The sequence below is a fragment of the Aquarana catesbeiana genome, linkage group LG05 (genome assembly GCF_042186555.1).
Source record: "Aquarana catesbeiana isolate 2022-GZ linkage group LG05, ASM4218655v1, whole genome shotgun sequence".
NCBI lineage: Eukaryota > Metazoa > Chordata > Amphibia > Anura > Ranidae > Aquarana > Aquarana catesbeiana.
The window spans coordinates 330,930,108-330,956,766 of NC_133328.1; the positions used below are offsets into that span (position 1 = coordinate 330,930,108).

The 26,659-nt window shown below is 40.4% G+C and overlaps 1 protein-coding gene across 12 annotated transcripts in view; it reads right to left on the reverse strand.

Annotated features, from left to right (window-relative positions):
• CDH12 (cadherin 12) overlaps positions 1-26,659 on the reverse strand; it is a 1,995,427-nt gene that overhangs the window by 129,381 nt on the left and 1,839,387 nt on the right. For all 12 annotated transcript variants that reach the window (XM_073630873.1, XM_073630871.1, XM_073630869.1 and 9 more), the window contains one exon: positions 13,314-13,481. In XM_073630873.1, the coding sequence (XP_073486974.1) occupies positions 13,314-13,481 (168 nt within the window). The remainder of the gene's footprint in view (positions 1-13,313; positions 13,482-26,659) is intronic.

The window sequence follows — 26,659 nt, forward strand, 5'->3', positions numbered from 1 at the left end:
CCAGTTCTCTCATATGCCTTTGCTCCGTGAGATCCGTGAGAATAATCCTGATGATTTCAGGAACTTTCTCAGGATGACGGACCCCGTGTTTCACCGTTTGTTGGCTTCGCTGACCCCCTATATCAGCAGGCAGGATACCTGCATGAGGCAAGCCATCACTCCGGAGCAGAGGTTGGTCGCTACCTTGCGGTATTTGGCCACAGGGAGAAGTCTGCAGGACTTGAAGTTCTCGACAGGCATCTCCCCCCAGGCTCTGGGGATCATTATCCCAGAGACCTGTTCTGCCATCATCCAGGTCCTACAGAAGGAGTATATGAAGGTAAGATTTGTATCCTTTTATATCATATTTTATTGTATTGAATGTTTGCTAATATCTTGTATTTCTTTCCTCATTCCCTAATTACCATGATTGGAATATGCTGTGAATGTCCCCTTTGTTCTCATGCATGCTGGATTTTTATGTAATTATTATTTTATGTCCTTCATACATATTTGCCCTTCAATAACCTCTCCAGCATGGTGTCTCCTGCCCTATATTCAGCTCATGTAGTCACTTAACAATGTATTTTATCAGCTCCATAGTAGTGCTTTACCCCACACACCCCCTAAAATGTTTGTTAATGTTATTTTAGCTTTAAATTCAGGCAGAGTGCCATAGGCTTTTTTTGTGGTGTCCACAAATTTTTGGTAACCCTCCCTCCCCCCAACTGCTAAGTCAGCTGATCCCAATTCTCTATCCTCAATCATCTATCTGCTGACTTTGCCAAACCCATACACACTATACCCATCTCTTTACTGGTCAGATTTATGGATGAATTCCCCAAAGCATGTAGTGCAAGGGCCTGCCTGTATACTTTCCAATGGAACTGTTTAAAGTTTTTGTATCCTATTATTATCTTGATAGGTAATAGCAGAATGTCCAAATGTCCTCAAATGTGTACAATGTGTATTTATATCTTTGTATTCAGACACTTCTTACCTGTCCAGTGGTCTGCTAATAGTGTAACTAAGGAGGGGCTGTTCCAAGTAATACCCTGTATTTAGGCATTCATCTCAAAATGAAGTGAAGAGGGTTACCTGTCCAAGAGTCCCCCCCCCTATAATGTTAGAAATGGCCCATGAGAGGGGGGGAGGGGGAATATGATAGGTGTACCTTATACTTTGGCCTTGTTAAATTCCCCTTATTAAATGCTATCTGGAGGTTGCCCCATAATGTTTGTGTATAATCTGCTTGCCATGTTTCTGTGAAAAAATAGTAATGTTTATTGTTTTTTCCTCAACAGTTTCCTTCCACGCCACAGGAATGGCAGACTGTGGCCTCCCACTTTGCCCAGCGGTGGGACTTTCCTAACTGCGGAGGGGCAATTGATGGAAAACACGTCCACATCATCCCACCACCCAACTCGGGGTCGTACTATTATAATTACAAGGGGTTTAATAGTATAGTGATGTTGGCGGTGGTGTCGGCTAATTACGACTTCTTGTATGTGGACGTGGGGAAGAATGGCCGGATGTCCGATGGTGGAGTGATCGCCCAGACGGAGTTCTACAGGCGTCTCCAGAATGGCAGCTTGGACTTGCCACCTCCAGAGGACAATGTTGAAGGTCTCCCATTTGTGTTCATTGCTGATGAAGCATTTGCGCTGGGGGACCACCTGATGCGGCCATTCCCGATGAGGACCCTCACCCCGGAACAGAGGGTTTTTAATTACCGGCTGGCCAGAGCCCGAAGAGTGGTGGAGAACACATTTGGAATCCTGGCCAGCCGGTTCCGATTATTTATGACACCCATCCATATGGCGGAGTATAAACTGAACCATATAATACTTGCCTGCTGTGTTCTCCATAATTTTTTAAGAAAACATTCAGCCAACTATGCTGGCTCAGTTGGGCCTGAGGCCGGAATCCCAAATCCATCAACACTGACGGCGCTTGAAAGTGGCCGTCCTGGCTTGCCCTCCCTGAATGCCCGTGATGTCCGGTTACGCTACCTGGAGTTCTTTGCGGGTAGGGGGGCTATCAATATGCCAGAGAATCTGTGACACCTTTTTAAAATAAAAAAACAAACAAAAGAAATTCTTGGTGGACATTTACTGCTTGTGTTTGTTTTAGCTGACCCTGACAGAAATGTTTTGAGTGCAGAAAATGTCGTGATTGGGTAACCTTATAAAAAATAGTGTTGGCTGGTACTTCCTAAATGCCAAAACACATTTCACTACAAGTGCACTTGCAACTGCACTGAACCTGCACTTGTAGTGCAAAGTGTAATTGCCCTTAGGAAATAACCCCCATTTGTGCATAAAACAGCAATTACATCACCCCAAAAGTGTTGTAGTGTTGAGACAATAATCCACACATTCTTGAGTAAGGCACTTTTTTATAGCTGCACAATCACATGTGCATTTACGCAAGGTTTTTAAAACAAACCAACATGTTTGTTGTATAACAATGTTTGCAGTAGCATTATCAAAAATCGAAATATCCATTTCAGATAAAACAGGCCTGTGTAAAACCAACAAGAAAGCCAAAAAACTTGAACTTACAAAGTTCACATATGGTAAAACCTGAAGGCTATATCAGACATGAGTATTTAGGAACTGTGTTTGATATAGCGTTCAGATGGGGGGAAATCACCCCTGGAAAAGCCAAATTTGGAAGATGCACACCAAGTTCAGAATGTCAACATGTGCTATCTGCCATCAGGGGGGATCAAGGGATGTGTTTTGGGGGAGCAAGCCCTTCCTCAATGCGACTTTATAATTGAGGAAGGGGTTGCACCCCCAAAACGCGTCCATTGATCTCCCGTGATGGCAGATAGCACATGTTGGCACACTGTGTGCATCCTCCAAATTTGGCTTTTCTAAACATTGTAAAAATTTTAGTAACATAAAACAGGTGATTTTGTGGGGTTTAAATTCGCCCCAAAACATCAATGATGTTATTATTTTTTTTAATAACATCAGTGATTTGTTGCTGGATGTTTTGCAATTGGAGATTACACCCCATGATCTCCCCGATGAGTATCTGGGCACTTTCAGATGTAAAGCGTTCTGGATCACGATCACCTAAAAAGAGATAAAGAACAAAAAAAAAGGTCTCAAAAATCTGCCACCATCCATCTCTTTTACCTGAGTCTGTGGTCTCACCTGTTGTGGTGCCAATCTCCACCACGTCTTCTTCTTCCTCCTGCTCAGCTTCTTGGGTTGGTATTTCCCCTTCTTCCAGAGGGGGGGGTCTCTGGTCTCCTGGGATGAGGGGTGTCCGAGTCTTTTCTCCCCTATGTAAAACAAAAATGGTATAATTAGCACACAGATATTTGATGGCAGAACTAGAAATAGGAAACATTGCTTGGAAGTGGGGTACAATTATCTATTTTAGCCGAGTTCCAAGATGTATATTTTTTATTGCCCTTTGTCAAGCTGCAATACTTTACCTGTTTGGTACAAGCTTCACAGATGTAGCCCCCCTATAGTATACACTGGAGCACCTGTGTGGCCCCCCTAATAAAAAGGGTGTTCTGGGGTCCCACACTAGTGCTCCAGTGTCCAGATGTGAAAACAGCTGCTCAGTGTCCTCTCCTTACACACAATTTAGTTTGCATTTCATTCTAGTAACAACAAACCCATCTACACAAACAAATATTTGGCATCCAAGTAGGCCCCCAAAAATGTGTGAAAATGCAATGGTGTTCTAGAGGCCGAAAGAAAAATGTTTGATACGAACGAATAATGGGCCCATGAACATTAAAGTTGACCTTTTGAAACGTTACAATTACTAAAAGCATATGGAGCAGAACGAACGGAATAAAGACAGAAAGAATAGGAACACAGCACAACTACTTACTTTTTTGCAGCACTCTCCGGATCTTTCGGTACTGCTCTGGCTCTCTCAACTTCAGGTCCGACCACCGCTTCCTGAGCTGATCTTTAGACCTTCGTACCCCGAAATTCCGCTCAAGACTCCTGACCACTTTCGCCATGATCTTGGCCTTTCTGATGTTGGGGTTGGGGTAAGGCCCATATTTTCCGTCATAGTCGGACTTCTTCATGATGTCGACCATCTCCAACATCTCCCCAAACGACATATTTGTGGCCTTAAAACGTCTCCTTCTGGATCGGGACGTGCCTGGATCCGGGCTTTCCTCCTCCTCCTCCTCGTTGTTCGAATTAGCACGCACCTGCTGTAACTCCGCCATGTGCTCTTCACCCACTGCGCCGAACGAAAAGGGGCGGGGAATAGACTAGAAAGAACGTCAGGGGCGGGCAGAGTTACACGCATGCGCAGTGTGTATAAAGCGTAACACGCGTGCGTATTACGTACGATCTGTGAGCGGAGGAAGGAGCATTGGACGCGCCGATCATAAGAACGAAGGTAAGAGACAAACTTGTGCCTATACTGCTTCTAGATTGAGGCCTATATTGTAACAAGATTAGGAGAGTTTTGTCTGACATTAGGCTTTGTCTTGTGTTGTGTCTTGCAGTGAACATGGATATCTTAATGAAAGATAATGACTTCATGTCAGTATTCATAGATATGCAAGCAAAGAGGAAGGCAGCACTGGAGCAATTGTGTGAAATTGTGAAGCAGGTGATCCCCACGGCAGACATCACTTATTTAAAGATTTTCATTGGTGGCCTGAGGAGCACATATCTAAGGGAGCGCAAGAAAGTCCAGGATTCACAGAGATCCGGAGCAGCAGATGACATCTATGTCCCCAGGATGTTGTACTATGACAGGCTGCACTTTCTGGCAGGCCAGACTGAACCCAGGTCATCCCTCTCCAGTCTTCCTTCCACGTTTCCTTCCTCCCCGGCTGAGGCTTCTGACGCCCAACCTGGGCCTTCCAGGCCACATGTGGAGGAGCCCAGATTGAGCCAGGTATAGCGTCCCTCTAAATATTTCTGCTTGTCCAATCAATGATGATAACTAGATGTTAGTTGGGAGTACTAATTTAGGATTGTGATTGATGATGCAAAACATTACAACCATGTCCCTTTTTCATACACAGGGAAGTCTCAGCCAGGAGGTGGCCGGGCTGAGCCGGCTGGCTGATATCAAGGTCCCTCCACCACACCTGAAAACAGAAAGTGGCAGTAGGACGAGTACCCTAGAGGAGGCGGCTATAGCATTCTTTTGGAGGGCTACAGAGGTCCTGGGAGCACCCCACACCAGGCAGGAGAACATTGCTGCATTCATAGCATATAAAATGCAGAGGATGGAGGAGGGCCAAAAAGCCATGTGTGAGGCCCTCATATCAGAGGCTCTGGAGAAAGGTATGAGGGGCCAAATTACACCTCACACATAGCTTTGGGATGGTCCTCCTCCTCCTCCTGCAGGTCCTCCTCCTCCTCCACCCTCTCCTCCAGGTCCTCCCAGTCCTCCTCCAGGTCCTCCCAGTCCTCCTCCTCCTCCAGGTCCTACTCCTCCTCCTGCCACATCTCCAATTGCACAGCCACAGCCCGGAAGGAAGCGTGGAAGGAAGACCAGACAGTGATTTCCCTGGGTTCAGTCTGGTTGGCCAAAATATGCAGCCTCTTGTGGTACCACAGCCTGGGGACACAGATGTCATCTGCTGCTATCCGGATCTCTGGGACTTCTGGACCAGACTGCCCTCCCTTACATATGGACTCCTCAGGCCACCAATTTTGATGTTGAAGAATTGATGTCTGCCGTGGGGGTCCCAGGCTTCGCTAATTTCTCCTGTTGATCCAGTGTTGCCTTCCTCTTTGTTTGGTTCTGATCCCTTAATAAAGGATTTTTGTTTTGAATTATACCTCTGCTATGTGTTTTACTTCAAAAATGACAGTTTGTTTGTGAGGATTCAGGTATATTTCAAATATACAATGTGAAATGAACAAGGGACACCAACACCAAACAATCTCCTGGAGATTAAATAATAAAATATATCAATGGTGTTGGGGTAACTTGACACACAAAACACACACAAAAATATTCTGGAGTAAAAATAAAAATAACATTGAGCAAAGATCAGTCTTGGAAAAAATCCAAACATTAAAGAAAAAAAAAGGCTGAAAATCCCAAAAAAAAATAAAAAAAACAATAAAACTGTCAGATGTGACAACTAATAACAATATATTGAGGGAATCCCACTAAAAAAACACAAATAAAACTTTGTGAATATGAGCAGCAAAACGACTTAATTCTTGTCACATTATAAAGAAGAAGAGAGTGCGCTGTATTAAACCATTTTTAACATTGCAGCGTGACGAAAGTGCTGTATCCATTGCGAACGCTAAGTTTACCAGAACGAGCTGTCCCGTGTCGGAATTTCTTCTGAGCATGCGTGGCACTTTGTGCGTCGGAACAGGCCACACACGGTCGGAATTGACGCGATCGGATTTTGTTGTCGGAAAATTTTATCTCCTGCTCTCCAACTTTGTGTGTCGGAAAATCCGATGGAAAATGTCCGATGGCGCCCACACACGGTCGGAATTTCCGACAACACGCTCCGATCGGACATTGTCCATCGGATAATCCGACCGTGTGTACGGGGCATAAGACTTTAAAGAACCCAATCACTAAACTTTCCCTATCTATTTGGGATAGACACAAAACCTTGCACAGCCTACAATCAGCACATAATCCACTTCTTTCTTTTCTCAAAAAGCCAGCTTTTTACCTAGCATGCATATCTCCCAGATCTTTTCAGGCCTGGTCCAAAGCAGGTATAACATGCTTACACAACATTGTTTTAACTAACAGCAATCAGCTCCTTTCCAGATTTATGTGAATGTTTCAGGCTCCCCCAGTCTGAACTATTTCATCACCTTCAAGTCAAGAATTTTTACATCCATCTTTTTAACAATAATGATACCTTAGACAATGTCTCTAAATTTGAACACATATGCACGAAAGACCCTCATGCTAAAGACCTTATATCAACAATATACTCTCAAATGCATATTAAATCAGATGCTAAATTGCCATCTTATGTAGTTAAATGGGAAAAAGATCTTGATCACACTATAGATAACTCAGAATGGTCTGCAATATGGTCTAGCATCAAATCTTTTTCACCTAATGTAATAGATATTGAAGTATCTTTAAAAAGTTCCAAAAAACATAAATTCTTGCTGTGAGAAGAAAAAAGCGTGCTTGCTCCAACAACGTGAAATCGCGTGAAAACGTGAACACCGTGAAAGCGGCGTTTCATGATAGAGTCACATCATCCAGGGGCACGGGCCCCTGAATGATGTGACTCTATCACGAAATGCAGCGTAGGGCAGAGCGACGTGTTCTCGTCACCTCCCATTGCTGCTGTTGTTTCCAGTAGGACGGGCTGTCTCTGAGCTTCCGGCCGGCGCTCCAGACTACACTACATGCCTACTATTGTCTACTAACATGTGAGTTTAACTTTTTACTTATCCAATAAAGTCAATGATTTTACACTATATGGAGCCTTTTTTTCCTTCTATGACCGTATCTGCAATGCTGTGGGCTGATGTCTGAGTACCTGTCAGTGTGAACATCTTTAGCCTGACCCTGCAGTCTTTGATGTCCCATCTCGGTATAAGGTCTCTGATCCATTGGTCGTGGTTCGAAGCAGTATTAACAAACAGCTTTCTCTGATCCTCTGTAATGGGGGATCATGAGTTTCTGGTAAGCGGCCAGTCTGATTTCATGGTGTTGGAGCAAGCACGCTTTTTTCTTCTCACAGCAAGAATTTATGTTTTTTGGAACTTTTTTAAGATACTTTCATATCACTTGGGTGATTTTTTTTTATACATGGACTTTTTATTATCACTTTGAACATTTTATTTTTGGATTGATTATTCATTTGACGTGTTTTGTATATTATGTATACACTAAAGGGGAACTCTTCACTTAGTTCTAAATATTTGGTTTGGTGATGATGTGTATGATCACCAATCTGTTTTAGCGCAATTCAACCCCCCTTTTTTTCTTATTTAATTTCACTGTGTTTGTGTCACATAGATGAATCGCGGCTATAATTGTTATTGTTTATGTATTTCACTGTAGCGCAGTTATTCCCCTCATTTTTCTTAATAGATATTGAAACTGTTTACAAGGTACTTTCATGCTGGTACTTGGTTCCTGCTAGAATAGCTAAATTCGCACCTGATCACTCAAGCCTCTGCTTTCGCGGCTGCTCTGAGCAATGAACTTATATGCACATATGGTGGAATTGTTCTATTATACAAAACTTTTGGAAAAACATTTTTCTACTTGCCTCAGAAATGTTTGAAAATACAATGTTTGAAAATACAATTATACCAGATCCAGTAATCGCCCTTTTAAATCTAAAACCTGACCTAAACAATTCAAACTGTTCACACAACTCTTGACAGCCGCAAAACCTACAACAGCTAAAGCATGGAAAATCTTTACTGAATATAGCAGAAACCAAACACAGAATGAATCGATCAATATTACATGCAAAAATTGTCTACCTACTAACTTTGAACATCAACACAAGTACTCTTGTCATGGTAATTGACGCTTTTCCATACAACTACAACAATACTTTCTAAAAATGGTTCTGCCTCTGAAATCCCCATACCCCCTTTACCCCTTTAACTTTCCTACTCCTTTTTTTCTTTTCTTTTTCTTTTTAAGATTTTCTTCTTAATACTATTACATATGTTATTTGACAGCAACAGGTGATTTTGAATGTTTTTAGAAGACATCAATATCAGCACACTCTTTAGTTCTGTAGTAGTACTTTACTCAACGGTTTAACACCCGTGCTACTTCAGACACAAACGACATATTACCCTCACATCTGTTTGACAATGATTTTCTATATACTGATCTAATCTACTACTGACATAGCTTAAAACTACTTTATCGAATATTATCATAAAATATTAATTCTCTCCTCTTTATGTCATTTCGTCATTACAATGTTTCAACCTGTATTTTTTGTTATACATGAGATTGCTATATAACTCTTAATTGATATATTAGAATTGTTGTTACCTGATGATCTTTCAATAAAAATCTTTGAACGAGTAAATTTGACCATGTTTTATTATCTTCTCTGGTTACATGTTTATCACGTTACTTAAATACACTCCAGTAAGCTCAATAGGTTTTAAAATCTTTGATAGCCAACCTTTGACCTTGACACCAGTTTCTGCATGTTATAAAGTTACTGTTGAGTATCTTGGATATCTTAAACATGTTAAAAAGTATTGTCTAATGCAAATTTCTGCCACTGAATTAGATAATGATTTATATCAACACTTACTGATTCACAATGTTTATTCATGATGAATATACCCATGGTGCTGGCTATTTAAATATTCAAGGCACTCAGCTAGCCAAGTGCAAGTTAACCTTGATTATGTTGCAACATCATATATCATATAACAACCTTTAGTGGATATACCTAGCATACAACTATCAATAATCATGTCTGAATCATAATTCAATTCAAATTGTAATATGTCACCACTAGAGCAGTTTTAATGCAAGAAGGGTTCCTAAAATATTAATAGAATTAATAAAATAAAACAAAAAGTTTTATTTGTAATAAAGCAGTAAAATTAGCTTAATAAAATGATTTAGTAAATACGATTTGAAGTCTATAAAACAATTTATAGTAATCATATTTAATTGCATGTTTGTAAACGACAATATTATTTGCTTTACTCATTATGAAAAGGTAACTTTCAATTAAAATGTATAATGCAACATTCAAAACCACAGGTATCCAAATTAAAACTCACTCTAAATATACAAATTAAAAAATATATTTTAAGTTCCTAAATTTGTCAACTTTTCATTCCTAATTAATACTTAGCATACTAATCTTAGATTTACAAAACAGACGGGTATTTTTATTGCAGTCCTGTAATACATGTAAAACAGGTGGCATACACTATATTACCAAAAGTATTGGGACACCTGCCTTTACACACACATGAGCTTTAATGACATCCCAGTCTTAGTCTGTAGGGTTTCATTATTGCGTTGGCCTACCCTTTGCAGCTATAACAACGTCAACTCTTCAGGCAAGGCTGTCTACAAGGTTTAGGAGTGTGTCTATGGAAATGTTTGACCATTCTTCCAGAAGCGTATTTGTAAGGTCAGATACTGATGTTGTACCAGAAGGTCTGGCTCTCAATCTCTGCTCTAATTCACCCCAAAGGTGTTCAATCAGGTTGAGGTTAGGACTCTGTGAAGGCCAGTCAAATTCCTCCACCCCAAACTTGCTCATCCATGTCTTGCTTTGTGCACTGGTCCAAATCATTTTGGTGGAGGGGGGATTATGGCGTGGGGTTGTTTTTTGGGGGTTGGGCTTGGCCCCTTAGTTCCAGTGAAGGGAACTTTTAAGGCATCAGCATACCAATACATTTTGGACAATTTCATGCTCCCAACTTTGTACGAACAGTTTGGGGATGGCCCCTTCCTGTTCCAACAGGACTGCGCCCCAGTGCACTAAGCAATTTAGTGGAATTAAGTGTCAAATCTGGACTCACACAGATAATTTCTCTCATATAGTTAAATTATCTAGCTACAGATTGAAAGAACTGAAGGTGGTTCCAAAATGAATGATTTACAATAGCTGATTATTCAGGAGAATGCAGATTTTAAATTTGGTCTTATTTTGATCCCTGTAAACAAAATAATGATGAAACAATTTGCAATTATTCCTAAATTTGTAAGATTTAAAATACATTTGTTCACAGATACTGGATTTTTACTATATAACTGTACTACATAAATGATGGATGCATTTCTAATGCCTTTCCTAAGTCTGAATGAACTGTTCGTTTTCTTACAAGTAACATTTTAACAAATACCATGATATCAAAGATAATTTTGGTAGGAAGGTAAAATTCAGGCCTCCAAGGGAAAAGTGTAAAGTCTAGGTCACTGATATGCATAAAATCAAAAGGATGAATGCAGTTTAAAGGAAAATGCCTCTGGTTACTAATCATTTTGAAGTGCACTAGTTCATCAAGAAAGCAAATTCAAAGTTATTTCATAAATTCAGAATACATCTTCCATACTAAGTAGCTGGAGAATCTCTTCTCTCAGAATGTTTTAGATTCTCTCAATCTGTGCAAATGTTTTAAATGTCTTTTTTTTTTCAAATATTTAAAATATATGCCATGGTTTGTGTAATACAGTATAACTAATTTGTAGTTTTTTTATTTACACGTCAGTTATTGTTATATGAGTAATCTTTTTTTATCACATACATTAAATAATGTAAATATCTAAAGTGCATTATACTGTCTTTAAAAAAAAAAGACATTTAACATTTAGTTCTCTTGCACACAGCCATACAGGGGTATGAATATGCAGAGTCTGCATAATCACATTCCCGGGACCTGAAGTTTCTGCATACAGCTACCTATTGAAATGAATTTGAAGATGCTGCTGTACATGGTTATGCATCAGGGGTTTGCTTATAGCATGTGCACAGATGTACACTCAGATCCAAATAGTGGCACATAACTGCGTACAGCCATATCTTCTACTTGATCTCAATGGGTGACTGTATACAGCATCAGCGGGGCCCAAAAAAGTGAGTACACAGGCACTGTGCACTGTACCCTTTATGGCCATGTACTTGTGGCCTTACATTTGAGTAATATATATAAAGATAATTTTCTGAAAAAAATATTCCTTGAGGAGCTATACATATAACTTATACTGCTGTTCAAAAATTGTGATAGCCAAGGACAGTATGCAGGCACTTTAACATAACTATACTAAGTACATTTTTTTTTAATTGGGTTGTCAATGCTATCTGCTTTCTTGTTTTTTGCTCTCTGGAGCCTCTTTTACTTTAGCATGACATGCTTAGCTTCAGATATAAGTTGCCTGTTGATCTGAATTCTAGATATATATCCTAATGAATACTCTACTACAAGGTGTAGGACATAGAATGCATAGGGATATGACAATAATTCACTTGGTGGCTGTACCATGAATTTGGTATTAAGTTACACAAGGTGTATAAGGACATTTTCTCTCGTAGAGCTGTAATAATCTAACAATGATCCACGTACTTGTAGTGACTACTTAGCTTCCTTATTCAAGCAAAACTCTTAGGTCAAGTGGCCATGCACACCTCTGTGTTTGAACCCAGTTGTCACATCAATAGCCAGTAAGGCACATCCCATCCCTCAGCCACATTCTTAATGGGACCATTAAAAGAGGGTAACAAATGTTCCCAATGTAAATACATAATTATTCACATCATCTAGCAATGTAGATAAATCATCATTCTTGATGACCTGTTGCCCAGTGATGTTTCTTAACAACCACCACAACCCAAAACCCAGTATCACTGTTTCACTGCATTGCCAATAAATGACAGATCTCCAGCATTGCTGAAATGTAAACAACAGCCCCCTCAATAGGCAACACAATTGACCAAATATGTTGTTGTTGATAATGTCACTTTTAGAAGGACTACACCATACTGTTTTTTTTTTAACTTCAATGTAGCTTTAAGGCATCCTCCACAAATGTTATTTCAAGGTTTTTGTATTTTCAGTGTTGCCTTTTAAGCCACATGAAAAGAGCCTTGCTCCATTAAATGTTTTATTTTATTTATCTATTTATTTATTTATGTATTTATTTTACATTAGTACTGACTGCCATGACAGTGCCCAGCAATTTAGCTATGAAAAAAGGCTAAAAAAAAGTAAACTCTTGGTTCCCATAGTTTATCTATCCCTTACAGGTATTTATATAGCACCATCACCTCGGCATTTCACATACTTTTTATTCACATAGTCCCTGCTCTCAAGTAGCTTACAATGTAAGGCCCTCATCTCACATACTGGATACTAGGGCCAATGTAGACAGAAGGAAATTAACCTGCAAGAACTGTATGTCTTTGGGAAAGTATCAGGTACAACTCTGTTGACACATGTTGAACTGAGGAGTGAGGACACATATTTATTTGACGCATATAGCAAATTCATATACCTCCTAAGCAATAGTAATCTTATCATTACCAATATATAAACCATTCTTCATTCCTTGGATACACACAACCTTTTCAAAGACAAAACTCAATAAAATGTGTCCAAATCATATTATTTAGATTGTCATTCTTTAGGACTGGAGATTTTTAAAGGATCCATATAGTAAACATATGGTCTAATTCATGCAAAAGAAAAACATGTAAAATTTCCCTTCTCACCTTGTTCCTTCATATAATTATCAGTTTTTGCTACAGGTAAGCCTTTTGCTTTCAATATGCATTCAGATTATTTTAAGTTTGGATTCTCAATATGGAAAAGTAATGAAAACAATATACTTAAACGTATATATGAACTAATCTTGCATGCAAAAGCACCTACTTTTTGGAAATCGAGGGGGATTGTCATTAACATCAGTAAGTGTAATATTAACAGTTGTAGTTCCTGCTAAACCTCCTAGTTGCCCTCCCATATCCTTGGCTTGTATAAGAACTTGATACTGTTCTTTGACTTCTCTGTCCATGTTTGGTAAAGCTGTTCTGATGACACCTTTAAAAATAAATAAAATAAAATACAATTACAGCCACAATTAATCATTTACATTTGCACATTTTTAAAACCAACAAACACTTAATACTAAAATATGCAATGGCAGATAGTATACCTGTAAAGTATATCTCACCATGGGCATTTAAGCCTTGCAGATGGCCATGTCTAAACTCAATATGAATTTTGCTACCTACTTGTACACCTTCTTTTGTTGCACTTTGCACATTAAAGTGATTGTAAAGGCTCACTTTTTTTTTAAATAACAAACATGTTATACTTACCTCCTCTATGCAGTTGGTTTTGCACAGAGTAGCCCAGATCCTCCTCTTCTCGTGTTTCTTTTTGTTGCTCCTGGTCCCTCCCTCCTTTGAGTGCCCCTCAGCCAGCAGCTTGTTACAGGTTGTCACCCAAGCCGAGTCAGAGCTCCATGTATCCATTGTGGAGAGTCAGCCTGGGGCAGGGTTAAAAGAAGGGGTTAATTGAAGAGGGCAGGTACTTGCCCTTCAGACCTGCTTATTTCCAGTTGAGTTATGAGATGTTAGAGAGAGGAGAAGTGTGTTTGGGGAGAGATGGCTGTTGAGCTATCAGAGCTGAGAGGAGCTTGAAGCTGGAAGGACCCTTGTTGCCTACGACTTGATCCTGCTGGGTGAGCTTGCCTGAACTGGGACTTTGCTATGTTATATGCTGTGGCTGGGATGCTGAACATGATTTAAAAGGACTGTCTTATATTTCTAAGAAGAGTTTTTGTGTTGTTTGAACTGACTATAAAGACAAAGCCTGTCAATTTTCTGTTGCATTTTGCTGAATAAAGTCTTTTAAGTTGACTGAACTGTCTCACAGCTGCTTGTTAACCCCTTGGATCCTGACATCATTCAGACACAGAGCCCCAACCTGCCCCCACCCCCTCTCTCCACTGATTGGCTGACTGCCTTTGATTGACAGCCGCGGGAGTCAATAGCACCGCTGCTCTGTCTTAGCCAATCAGGAGAAGTGTACTGGATGGCTGATGGGGTTGTAGACATTGCTGGAGAGAGAAGGAGGTCAGGTAGCTAACTGGGGGTGCTGGGGAGACTGCTACACACAGAATGTGTTTTATCTTAATGCATAGAATGCATTAAGGCAAAAACCTTCTGTCTTTACAACGTTTAGCTGAGTGAGAGAAATTATTTCAGGCCCATCCTTCATGGGTAGCTCTGAACAGATGCAATATAAAGGCTTTTAAAATGTTGCCCATGGTACTGTAATTTCTTACTGATTTATGATGCATGCAAATTTGAGGCATGACATGTCAGTAGCATAAAGGCATGACATGTCGCGTGGCATAAAAATTTGTAACTACAACCATTTTCTTCCAGAGGGTTTCTGCTTTCAGAAAATATACAGTCAGGTCCATAAATATTGGGACATCAACACAATTGTAATCTTTTTGGCTCTATACACCACCACAATGGATTTGAAATGAAAAAAACAAGATGTGCTTTAACTGCAGACTTTAAGCTTTAATTTGAGGAGGATATTTACATCCAAATCAGGTGAATGGTGTAGGAAATACAACAGTTTGTGTATGTGCCTCCCACTTTTTAAGGGACCAAAAGTAATGGAACAATTGGCTGCTCAGCTGTTCCATGGCCAGGTGTGTGTTATTCCCTCATTATCCCATTTACAAGGAGCAGATAAAAGGTCCAGAGTTCATTTCAAGTGTCCTATTTGCATTTGGAATCTGTTGCTGTCAACTCTCAATATGAGATCCAAAGAGCTGTCACTATCAGTGAAGCAAGCCATCATTAGGCTGAAAAAAACAAAACAAACCCATCAGAGAGATAGCAAAACATTAGGTGTGGCCAAATCAACTGTCTGGAACATCCTTAAAAAGAAAGAACGCACCGGTGGGCTCAGCAACACCAAAAGATCTGGAAAACCATGGAAAACAACTGTGGTGGATGACCAAAGAATTCTTTCCCTGGTGAAGAAAACACCCTTCACAACTGTTGGCCAGATCAAGAACACTCTCCAGGAGGTAGGTGTATTTGTGTCAAAGTCAACAATCAAGAGAAGACTTCACCGGAGTGAATACAGAGGGTTCACCACAAGATGTAACCCATTGGTGAGCCTCAAAAACAGGAAGGCCAGATTAGAGTTTGCCAAACAACATCTAAAAAAGCCTTCACAGTTCTGGAACAACATCCTATGGACAGATGAGACCAAGATCAACTTGTGCCAGAGTGATGGGAAGAGAAGAGTGTGGAGAAGGAAAGGATCCAAAGCTTACCACCTCATCAGTGAAGCATGGTGGTGGTAGTGTCATGGCGTGGGCATGTATGGTTGCCAATGGAACAGGTTCTCTTGTATTTATTGATGATGTGACTGCTGACAAAAGCAGCAGGATGAAATCTGAAGTGTTTCGGGCAATATTATCTGCTCATATTCAGCAAAATTCTTCAGAACTCATTGGACGGCGCTTCACAGTGCAGATGGACAATGACCCGAAGCATACTGCGAAAGCAACCAAAGACTTTTTTAAGGGAAAGAAGTGGAATGTTATGCAATTGCCAAGTCAATCACCTGACCTGAATCCGATTGAGCATGCATTTCACTTACTGAAGACAAAACTGAAAAGAAAATGCCCCAAGAACAAGCAGAAACTGAAGACAGTTGCAGTAGAGGCCTGGCAGAGCATCACCAGGGATGAAACCCAGCGTCTGGTGATGTCTATGGATTCCAGACTTCAGGCTATAAGTGACTGCAAAGGATTTGCAACCAAGTATTAAAAAGTGAAAGTTTGATGGATGATTGTTAATCTGCCCCATTACTTTTGGTTCCTTAAATAGTGGGAGGCACATATACAAACTGTTGTAATTCCTACACAGTTCATCTGATTTGGATGTAAATAGCCTCAAATTAAATCTAAAAGTCTGCAGTTAAAGCATATCTTGTTTGTTTCATTTCAAATCCATTATAGTGGTGTATAGAGCCAAAAATATTAGAATTGTGTTGGTGTCCCAATATTTATGGACCTGACTGTATAATATCTTGGGGTTTCAGGCCTAAAAATTTGCATTTAACATGTTTGTATATAAAAAAAAGACTGCATGGCAGAATTTCAGCTTTTTGTGTTAGAGGGGGTGTAATGTATCACAGTCAGACATGTCACTAAACCTTGTCACCACTACATTGCACCAGTCTGTAATGAATGGTGAGGGAAGCAACCCCGACTGACTGAAAAACTGTAGTGCTGACAAGTTGGGAAACATACAGACACTGCTGCTCTAACACAGAGGGCAGCAGTTCTTTTGTGTAGATAATTATTCAGATTATTAAATGGTGTTAGAAAGCAACAAATGTACTGTAAATAATATTTCTTGGCATTTGAAGCCTTTGAAATAATCTTTAAAGATTCTTCTCATTTCTGAGTTCCGCAAATCTACTCAGCAACAAGTGACTCCAAGGCAACAAACCAAGGGCAAAATTAATCCACACAGCTCCCGGGACCTCCCGCTACCTCTGGGTACAATGTCGAAGTACAGGAAGCACCTCAAAGGGCCGCAGAAGCTGACTAACTTCTTTCCAATAGCAGACACAAGCCGCGGGCAAGATGGCGCTGACAACCTCCTCAATCAAGCAGCGCGCCTCCTTTCCCCTCATGCTGGCTTCACTCTCATACAGTAGCAGCACTTCTCCTCCTCTCCAGCAGCAGATGGTGAATCATCTCCTCCTGCTTCTCCCTCCACAGCCAACCCAGCTAAATCAAAGTTCCGCAGGGATGAAACAGCTCTCAGCTAGCCCAGCAATCGCTCCATCACTCTGCTAATCCCTGATCCTCAGCAACCCTCTGCAATAGATTAATTCCCAGCCACAGATCAGCCAATCTCTGAGGTGACAAGGAAGAATATGTTCATTTCACTGAAGCACACTCTGTATACAGATCTGTCTGCCTCAGTATCCTCCTTATCTACTATAGTACAAGCAAAAGACCAGCGTTTACTACATGTAGAAACTAAAATGTCAGATCTCTACACTGCACACAGTGAGCTGATTGATGTATATACTGAACATGATGATGAACTACACTTAATCAAACTTAAACTGGCAGATTTAGAGGACCGGTCCCATTGGAGCAATATAAAATTTCGCAACATCCCAGAGACAATACAGCAACCTGACATGGTCCAATATTTACAGGCGCTGATGAGGTCCATAGTACCAGATTTGACTGACCGAGATTTGGAAATAGAACGTGGACATAGACTTTCAATATCACCTTCCTAAATCAAAACCCAGAGATGTACTCACCCGTATTAATTTTTTCACTGCAAAAGAGAAAGTGATGTTTGCTGCAAAGCGATCATCCATCCTTCCAGAACCCGTTGCCACAAGCAAACTGTACGCAGATCTCTCAAAAACAACAATGGATACTCAGCGACAATTGGCCACTATCACAAAACCACTACAGAACAACCACATTCCCTACAAATGGGGCTTCCCTGTCAAATTACTGATAACCTACCAGAGCAAAACATATATTGTAAAATCACTCAAACGCCTAAGAGACTGGTGTCTCATCCCTGAAGAAACCACATCCTCTGACAACCCCTCATCCTCACAAATGGACACGGACTGGTCCCTTCAAGATGCCTAATAAAACCTAATTGCCTTCCACTTTACATCTTACTATCTGGCTGGGTAGTAGCGGGTTACTCTGCGGAAGCCATATTCTATTTTTGCGGACCCATCCTTGATGGCTACTGTTCACTGTTCTCCCCCTGTTAAAACCAGCAGTAGTTACTGCACATTGAGCTCACTTTATAAACAGCTCCCATTTTTTATTTGTTCTGGACCCCTGGGCTCACCAGCCCCTCATTGAGACTACCAATAACCTGAATTGCATGACTATCTGACCCATCTTGAGACCACAGATGCAGTCTATAATACCAGTGAATTTACTATTAAAACTGCTCTCATAATACCTCGCTATTACCCTAGTACACCAAAGATTCAGAATTGTATAACTGCCTGAATCACAACATGCCCATCAAGATCATTTCACTAAATGTCAGAGGCTTAAACAGCCCACAGAAAAGAACAACGTTGCAAAAGGACAACTACAACTGCAAAACTACAAAACAACAAGCTGACATAGTCTTTTTACAAGAGACGCACTTTGCTTCAACCAAAACCACAACAATCAAAATGAAAGGATATAACCAACTCTTTCTTGCCTCAGGCCCAAAAAAGAAAAACGGTGTCCTAACAGTGATTAAAGACAGTCTCCAGTTCCAACTTCACCAATCTTATGTGGACCCCCAAGGTCGCTGTCTAATTTTGATTTGTGATATAGGGCAGTCCACCTACACCCTGGTCAATATATATGGACCAAATACCAAACAAATCAGCTTCCACAAACGCTTATGTCAAAAACTTACAAAAAAGTTACAAAGAGGAAGCCTTATCCTAGAGGGCGACTTCAATATACTCCATGGACACCGCTACACACAAACAATAGCAGCGAAATGCATTAAACCACTTTCTTTGAACAACAGACCTTTTGGATGTATGGAGATGCCAGCATGGGTCTGAAAAGGACTACACATATTTCTCCCCTTCACAGATGACCTATTCACGCATAGACATGTTTGTGGTCGACAAATAGACTTTACAAAATATCAAGAGCTCTGAAATAGACACCATTTCCTGGTTGGACCATGCCCCAATAACTATAATCTTGGATGATCACCGACGAGGACAACCATGAATATGGAGACTCAACTCCACCCTTCTAGCGGACAAAGATATTTGTCAAGAACTAATTTGTGAGCATCGCTCCTTCTTTGAATTGAATCCTCTTCCTAACACTAATAGATGCACGCTTTGGTCAGCATACAAGGCCTACATGCGTGGAATGCTTATTAAGCTAAATAAGAGAGAGAGCCAGAGGAACAGGCAGATTGACAAGATCATGCTACAAATTGAAAAATTAGAAAAGCAAAACAAAATCCATCCTTCCCACAAATTATCTAGTGAACTCCTAGAGCTGAGACAGTCACTCAGATCACTACTCCTGTACAAATATGAAAATAACCTTAAATACACTAAAGCCAACCATTAAGCACTTGGTAACAAACCAGGAGCTCTATTGGCTAGAACAGTCAAAGCGCAATGTTTGAAATCTAAAATCTCCTCTCTCCTCCAGCCCACCTCCAGACAACTCCTAACGGACCCGCAAGACATTGCAAATGCCTTTAGCGAGTATTACTCATCTCTATACAACTTAAAAAACGACCCCTTGATGCACCAACCATCAGAATCTCTTATTCAAGAATTTTTAAAGTCTATAACCCTACCCACTATCTCAGCCTCCCAACTTGAGTCTCTGTCTCAGCTCTTCTCCGTAGAGGAAATAACCGATGCCATCAAAGAATTACCCCTACATAAATCACCCCGAGAAGATGGTTTTCAAATGAATTCTATTAGCAATTTAATGACATCCTCACAACCCAATTAATGACCCTCTTCAACTATGTCGGTGCCTCTGGTTCTCTACCAACAGACATGTTACGTTCAACTATTATAACTATACCGAAACCAGACAATGATCCCTCATCAACTGCAAATTATAGGCCATAATCTCTCCTGAACACTGACTTAAAAATACTAGCTAAAGTCCTTGCCAAAAGATTATTGTTATACCTCCCATCCTTAGTGCACCCCAACCAAGTCGGGTTTATCCCAGGCCACCAGGCACCAGATGCCCCAGGAAGGGTAATCAACCTCATACACCATGCTATCCAAACACAAATGCCTTCTCTGCTTCTTTCCCAAGGTGTTTGATAGAATCTATTAGGGTTTTCTAAAAGAGGTCCTCACCAAATTTGGAATCACCGGATGGTTTCAAAACGTTATGCTTTCGCTTTACTCCAACCCCTCAGCCAGAGTACTCACAGGAGGAGTCCTATCCACCCCATTCACCATATCGAATGGCACACGTCAGGGATGTCCCCTCTGACCACTTATTTTTGCCCTGCTAATGGAACCCCTAGCGACTAAAATCAGAAGATACAAGAAACTATCCACCAATTTAGCAAGGCCTACTTTTATAAGCTTAACGTATCAAAATCTGTAATAATGCCCTTATGCCTCCTCACACAATTGGAATCCCACCTTAGAAATATCACCCCATTCACACGGGTAAACAACTTTATTCCCTATCTGTGAATACAAATAGCACCCACTCTAAAACAATTATTTGCACTTAACTACCAGACCTTTCTTCAACAACTCCTTCAACTACTTCACCCACTACGCTCAACTGGCCTCTCCACAATAGGTAGGATCACTACCCTTAAGATGATAATACTACCAAAACTCCTGTACCTATTCCGCACACTGATGATACCCCTCCCCAATCCTTCCTAACCTCCATCCAAAGGCACATATCAAAATTTACATGGGAAAAAAGACCTAGATGTGCCAACTATATCTTAACCAGACCGTACATCCATTTTAGACCAAATATACTATTGGTGGCACCCAACATCTGAAAACTTTATCCCCCAGAACAAACATCACCTAGACTCCCTTCACCTAACAGCAGCAGGATGCCCTCCTCCTCTCCATAACACACCCCAGTCAGTTACAGCTTCTATACTAACATGGAAAAAATCATATTCAAACAAACCCCCATCCATCCTACCCGCTCTATACCTATCCCCCTTAGAGCCCTAACCAAACATGTCTCAGACCTCAATCTCTCTGCATGGAACAAACAAGGTATCACAAATATTCTCGACCTTACCAATCACAAGATGTTAAAATCATTTGAAAACCTGCAACATGAATTTAATCTCCCACATTCAGAACTCTACACCTATATGAGAATCTCCCACTTTCTCAAATCCTTGAAACTGCCCTTTACAGTCACGCTGCCGGAACCAATGTTCCAATTTTACACACGATCCCCATACCCCAAAAAAGGAATAACCTTATTCTACACCTTACTGAATGATGATCGCCCTTACTCACAAATTGCTTCCTTAACCAAATGGGCCGAGGAGCTGAAGGTCCACATTACCCCTGATATGTGGCAACTAGCCTTTAGGCTCACCTTCACTGCATCTCACTGTTCCAACCATTGGGAGACCTACCAAAAAACCCTACATAGGTGGTATCTAATGCCCTATCAGCTATCGAAGATATACCCAGGAAGCCCATCATGCTGTTGGAGGAACTGTGGCAGCATAGGCTCCATAGCCCACATACTATAGAATTGTAAATCCCTCACCTCATTTTGGAGACAAATATTCACATTGATCCCTACTATCTCTAGCTTGCCTTCTACTCCTACCCCTTCATTAGCGCTGCTCCATGTAGGGTTAGAAAAATACCCTTCAAACACCAGAACTGTCATAACACATCTTCTGCTAGCAGCCAAGCTAAATATCACTAGGTTATGGAAAACTGTAGAAACACCCTCCATATCTAGCACAATTGCAGATCCAAATCAACAATGTGAATTGGAAAAGATAATAGCTAGGAAAAATATGCAACTAAACAAATTGTCTGTACAATGGTCCCATTGGTTGACACATCAAAAATGTAAAGTTCAGACGTGCATTGTTGTGTTATAGACTATTTTGAATCATATTTTCTATACTGCAGTGAAAATTCCTCACTTGATGTGCTGGTGATCCTCCCTCCCTTATTTTCACCCTTAATTCCCCCATTCCCTAGTTGCCCCTCCCCCTCCTATTACTCCCCTTCCCCTTCCCTTCCCTACTCTAACCCCCCACCCTGCCCTTCCTATCTCCCATTCCCCCTCCACCTGCTTCGTATATTTATATATAAATATAAAAATTTAAGCAAATGTATCATTACATTTATTAACAAACATAATCATATATGTTGCTTCTTTAGAATGAGCTAGACTTGCAACTGGACTGTTAATTACTATCTTTGTACTAAAAATTCAATAAAAACCTATTGAAATAAATTCCTCATATTGCTTAAAAATGCTATGTAATACATTTACAAAGAAATATTTATGATAATAATGCTTTTATGCCTACATACTCACACTTTATTGTACATATGCCGAGTTACTGAAAAACTGACAGTCATGCCATGGTTAGATGACAGACCCGAGACTATATCCCTTTGCTTGCCTAGAGCCAGTTAACCACTTCAGCCCCTAAAGATTTTACCCCCTTTCTAACCAGAGCACTTTTAACAGTTTGGCACTGCATCACTTTAACTGACAATTGTGTGGTCATGCAATGCTGTACCCAAACAAAATTTGCGTCCTTTTTTCCCACATATAGAGCTTTCTTTTGGTGGTATTTGATCACCTCTGCGGTTTTTATTTTTTATTTTTTGCGCTATAGACAATAAAAAGAGTGACAATGTTTTTTACTTTTTTGCTATAATAAATTTACTGAAACATTGCGACTTTTGACACTTTTTTGGGACCATTGACAATTATACAGCGATCAGTGCTATAAAAATGCACTGATTACTGTGTAAATGTCACTAGCAGGGAAGGGGTTAACATTAGGGGCGATCAAGGGGTTAACTGTGTGTTCCCTCAGTGTGTTCTAACTGTGTGGGGATGGGAGTGACTAGGAGAGGAGACATAATTTTTTCTACTTAGTAGGAACTAACAATATGTTTCCTCTTCTCTGACAGCACAGGGATTTGTGGGTTTACAAATCCTTGTGCTGGCGCTCGCACACGTGACCTCTGGTTGCCGAAAAAGAGAAGGATGTACCCATACGGGGTTTCACCCAGGAGATCCATTCTGCTGCAGTATATCTGCGTGAGCAGGTGGGGAACTGGTTAAAGGCTAAGTTTACCTTTAAGTTAAAAATAATACATGCACATATTTTTGCAGGGAAATCATTTTTTTAGCTTTATTCTACAGAAACCTGATTTTTCCTCATGGTCAGTGGATCGTGAGTGCAATGTCAGGCTCCTGCAGATACTTCCTCCAGCTCTCTGAACATACTTATGTACAGACTTTCAGTTGCAAGATGTCATATGATTATGAGGGAGCTGATTACCGCACTCATTCACCATTGATAGTTACAAGTTTGTGTGCCACATGGACATGTAGTTTATTTGTTCACAGATCTCTGTGAATAAATGACGTAGCTGTGAGGGCGGTGCCCCGCACATTCTTGCTGATTTTATGTGACAGTGGCAACATCTCTGAAATCTTTAAAGAGCTTATCCAGTTGTACAAATGTGAAAAAGTAACACCAATTACTAGACATGTGCATTCATTTTCATCCAAATGCATTTTCATCCGAATTTCAGGTATTTTCGTTATCGTTTTAACAATCGATAACGAACGTGCAGAATCCGAAAACCGAAAGATCCAACATAAACAAATGCTTTATTTTCATTTTCATTGTGACAACAGTTCGATATAGATAGGAGATTTGACATGATGCTGACAATAGCGATCCGTGTCCATCAAACCTGTGGTCGAATGTGCCTAAACTTAGCTCCATTAGTCCAAGATTATTCTACATAGAGAGAAAAGATTCTACATTATAGAGACAATAGCAAAAAAAGGTTGAATGTGCCTAACCTAACTCTATTAGTCCAAGATTATTCAACATAGAGAGAAAAGATTCGACATGAAGATTCGACGAAGCAGTCACTGCGAGCGGACATTTATGGTCAAATGCTCCGCCCATAGGCTATAGAAGAATTCTAATGTTGGTTGACTAGTAATAATAATTAATAAATATAATTATTACTAGTGTCATACGACATTAGAATTCTACTATAGCTTGTAGGCGCAACATTCAACCGGAAATGTACGATTGCGGCAGTGTACGGTTTAGCTGCTCCGTCGAATCTTCTTAGAACATTTGACAGACACCATAAGCCTTCAATGACAGATTTGACCTTAATTATTTTGGATTTTCAGACAAATGTATTTTTTAACGAAACAAAAAAAATAAAAACGAATTTTGGGAGTAACTAAATAAATTTATTTTTCGGACGAAAACGAAATTCCGAAACAAAATATTTCAGTGTGAACATGTCTATTAATTACTGTTTTTGCCTTAATAATAAAAAAGTTCTCTTAAAAGGTCAGTCCAGCTAAAACTAAAATTTTAGCTTTTGTTAGATGATAGGAAGTTAAACCACAAGACTACTTCTAATATCTCTCAAGAACTCTAAACATGAGATTTCTGATCTTTAATATCCAGGTCTGAATGCCTTCCATAGTTTTATGACTTCCCTATTCTACCTGCTGAATTTTTATTTAGCTTATAATATAGAAAATGCAACAGGAACAATGAGACACACCAAAATGAGTGGTAACACCCAGAAACTGAAGTTAGGCAGAAAGAATGCTAGCAACTAAAGAAGATAGATTTCCGCAAGGCATTTGATACAGTTACACATAATGATCTAATACAGATGTTGTACACACAAGGACTTAACCCTTAGGTGGTTTAGTGGATATGCAGTTGGCTAAAGGATATATACCAGAGTGTGGTTGTAAATGGGGTTCACTCAGAACCGAGACCACTAGTGGTGTACCACAAGGCTGTGTACTAGGTCAAGTTCTATTTAATCTATATGTAAGTGATATAACTAATGGGTTGTTGGTTAAGGTATATCTTTTTGCTGATGGCACAAATAGGGATGCAATAGTGTGCAATAGGGATGACCCAAACATCCCCCGGTTCAGTTCGCACCAGAACCTGCGAACCGACCGAAAATTCGCACGAACGTTAGAACACCATTGACGTCTATGGGACTCGAACGTTCAACATCAAAAGTGCTAATTTTAAAGGCTAATTTGCATGGTATTGTCCTAAAAAGGCTTTGGGGACCCGGGTCCTGCCGCAGGGGACATGTATCAATGCAAAAAAAACTTTTAAAAAAGGCTGTTTTTTCGGGAGCAGTGATTTTAATGATGCTTAAAGTAAAAAAAAAAGTGAAATATTCCTTTAAATATCGTACTCGGGGGGTGTCTATAGTATGTCTGTAAAGTGGCGCGTGTTTCCAGTGCTTGGAACAGTCCCTGCACAAAATGTCATTTTTAAAGGAAAAAAAGTAGATTAAAACTGCTTGCGGCTTTAATGTAATGTCAGGTCCTGGCCAAATTGGATGAAAATCAGTGAGACAAACAGCATGGGTACCCCCAGTCCATTACCAGGCCCTTTGGTTCTTGTATGGATATTAAGGGGAACCCCGCACCTAAATTAAAAAAAGGAAAGGCGTGGGGCCACCAGGCCCTATATACTCTGAACAGCAGTATACAGGCAGTGCAAACAAGACAGGGACTGTAGGTTTGTTGTTAAGTAGAATCTGTTTGTAATTTTGAACTGGTACATTTTAACGTGTTTAGCTCCAGCCAAAAACATCTATTTTAAGCTTTTTGGAAAACATAGGGAAGGGTTATCACCCCTGTGACATTTGTTTTGCTGTCTGTGCTCCTCTTCAGAGGATTTCACCTCACTTTTTGTCCCAATGACAAATGTTTTTTGAAAATTTGGGTTTTTTTGTGAAACAAGGATTGGTGATAAAGCATCAGTGGAAAGGAGAAATGTTTTTCCCATATTAACTCTTACAGGAGAGAATTTCCCTTCCTAGGGGTAGATTTCATCTCACTTCCTGTTGTCTCCTTCCGTTTGCAAGTAGGAGTCGTTTGTAAGTTGGATGTTTGAAAGTAGGGGCCTGCCCTATATACTCAGCAGAAATTTGGGCCTTAGGTGTTATTGTGGCCACAACACTGTAAGCCCTCACAGAGCCCTGTTGTGAAATATTAGATCAAGAATTGTAATTACATGCCCCTGTTGAACAGGGGCAGAAAAATTGGGCCTTTGGTGGTGGTGCTGGTGCCACAACACTGTAAGTCCTCACTCGCTCTTGGTGGGCGCAGAAATGGGCCCTGCTGTGAAATATTAGATCAAGGATTGTAATTACATGCCCTTGTTGAACAGGGGCTGAAAATTTGGGACTTAGGCACTGGTGCTGGTGCCACAACACTGCAACCCCTCACAGATACTCTAGCTGGAACACAGAAACGAGCCCTGCTGCAAAGTATTGCATCAAAAATTGTAATTACATGCCCCTGTTAAACAGGGGCTGAAAAATTAGGCCTTAGGCACTGGTGCTGGTGCCACAACACTGCAACCCCTCACAGATACTCTAGTTGGAAC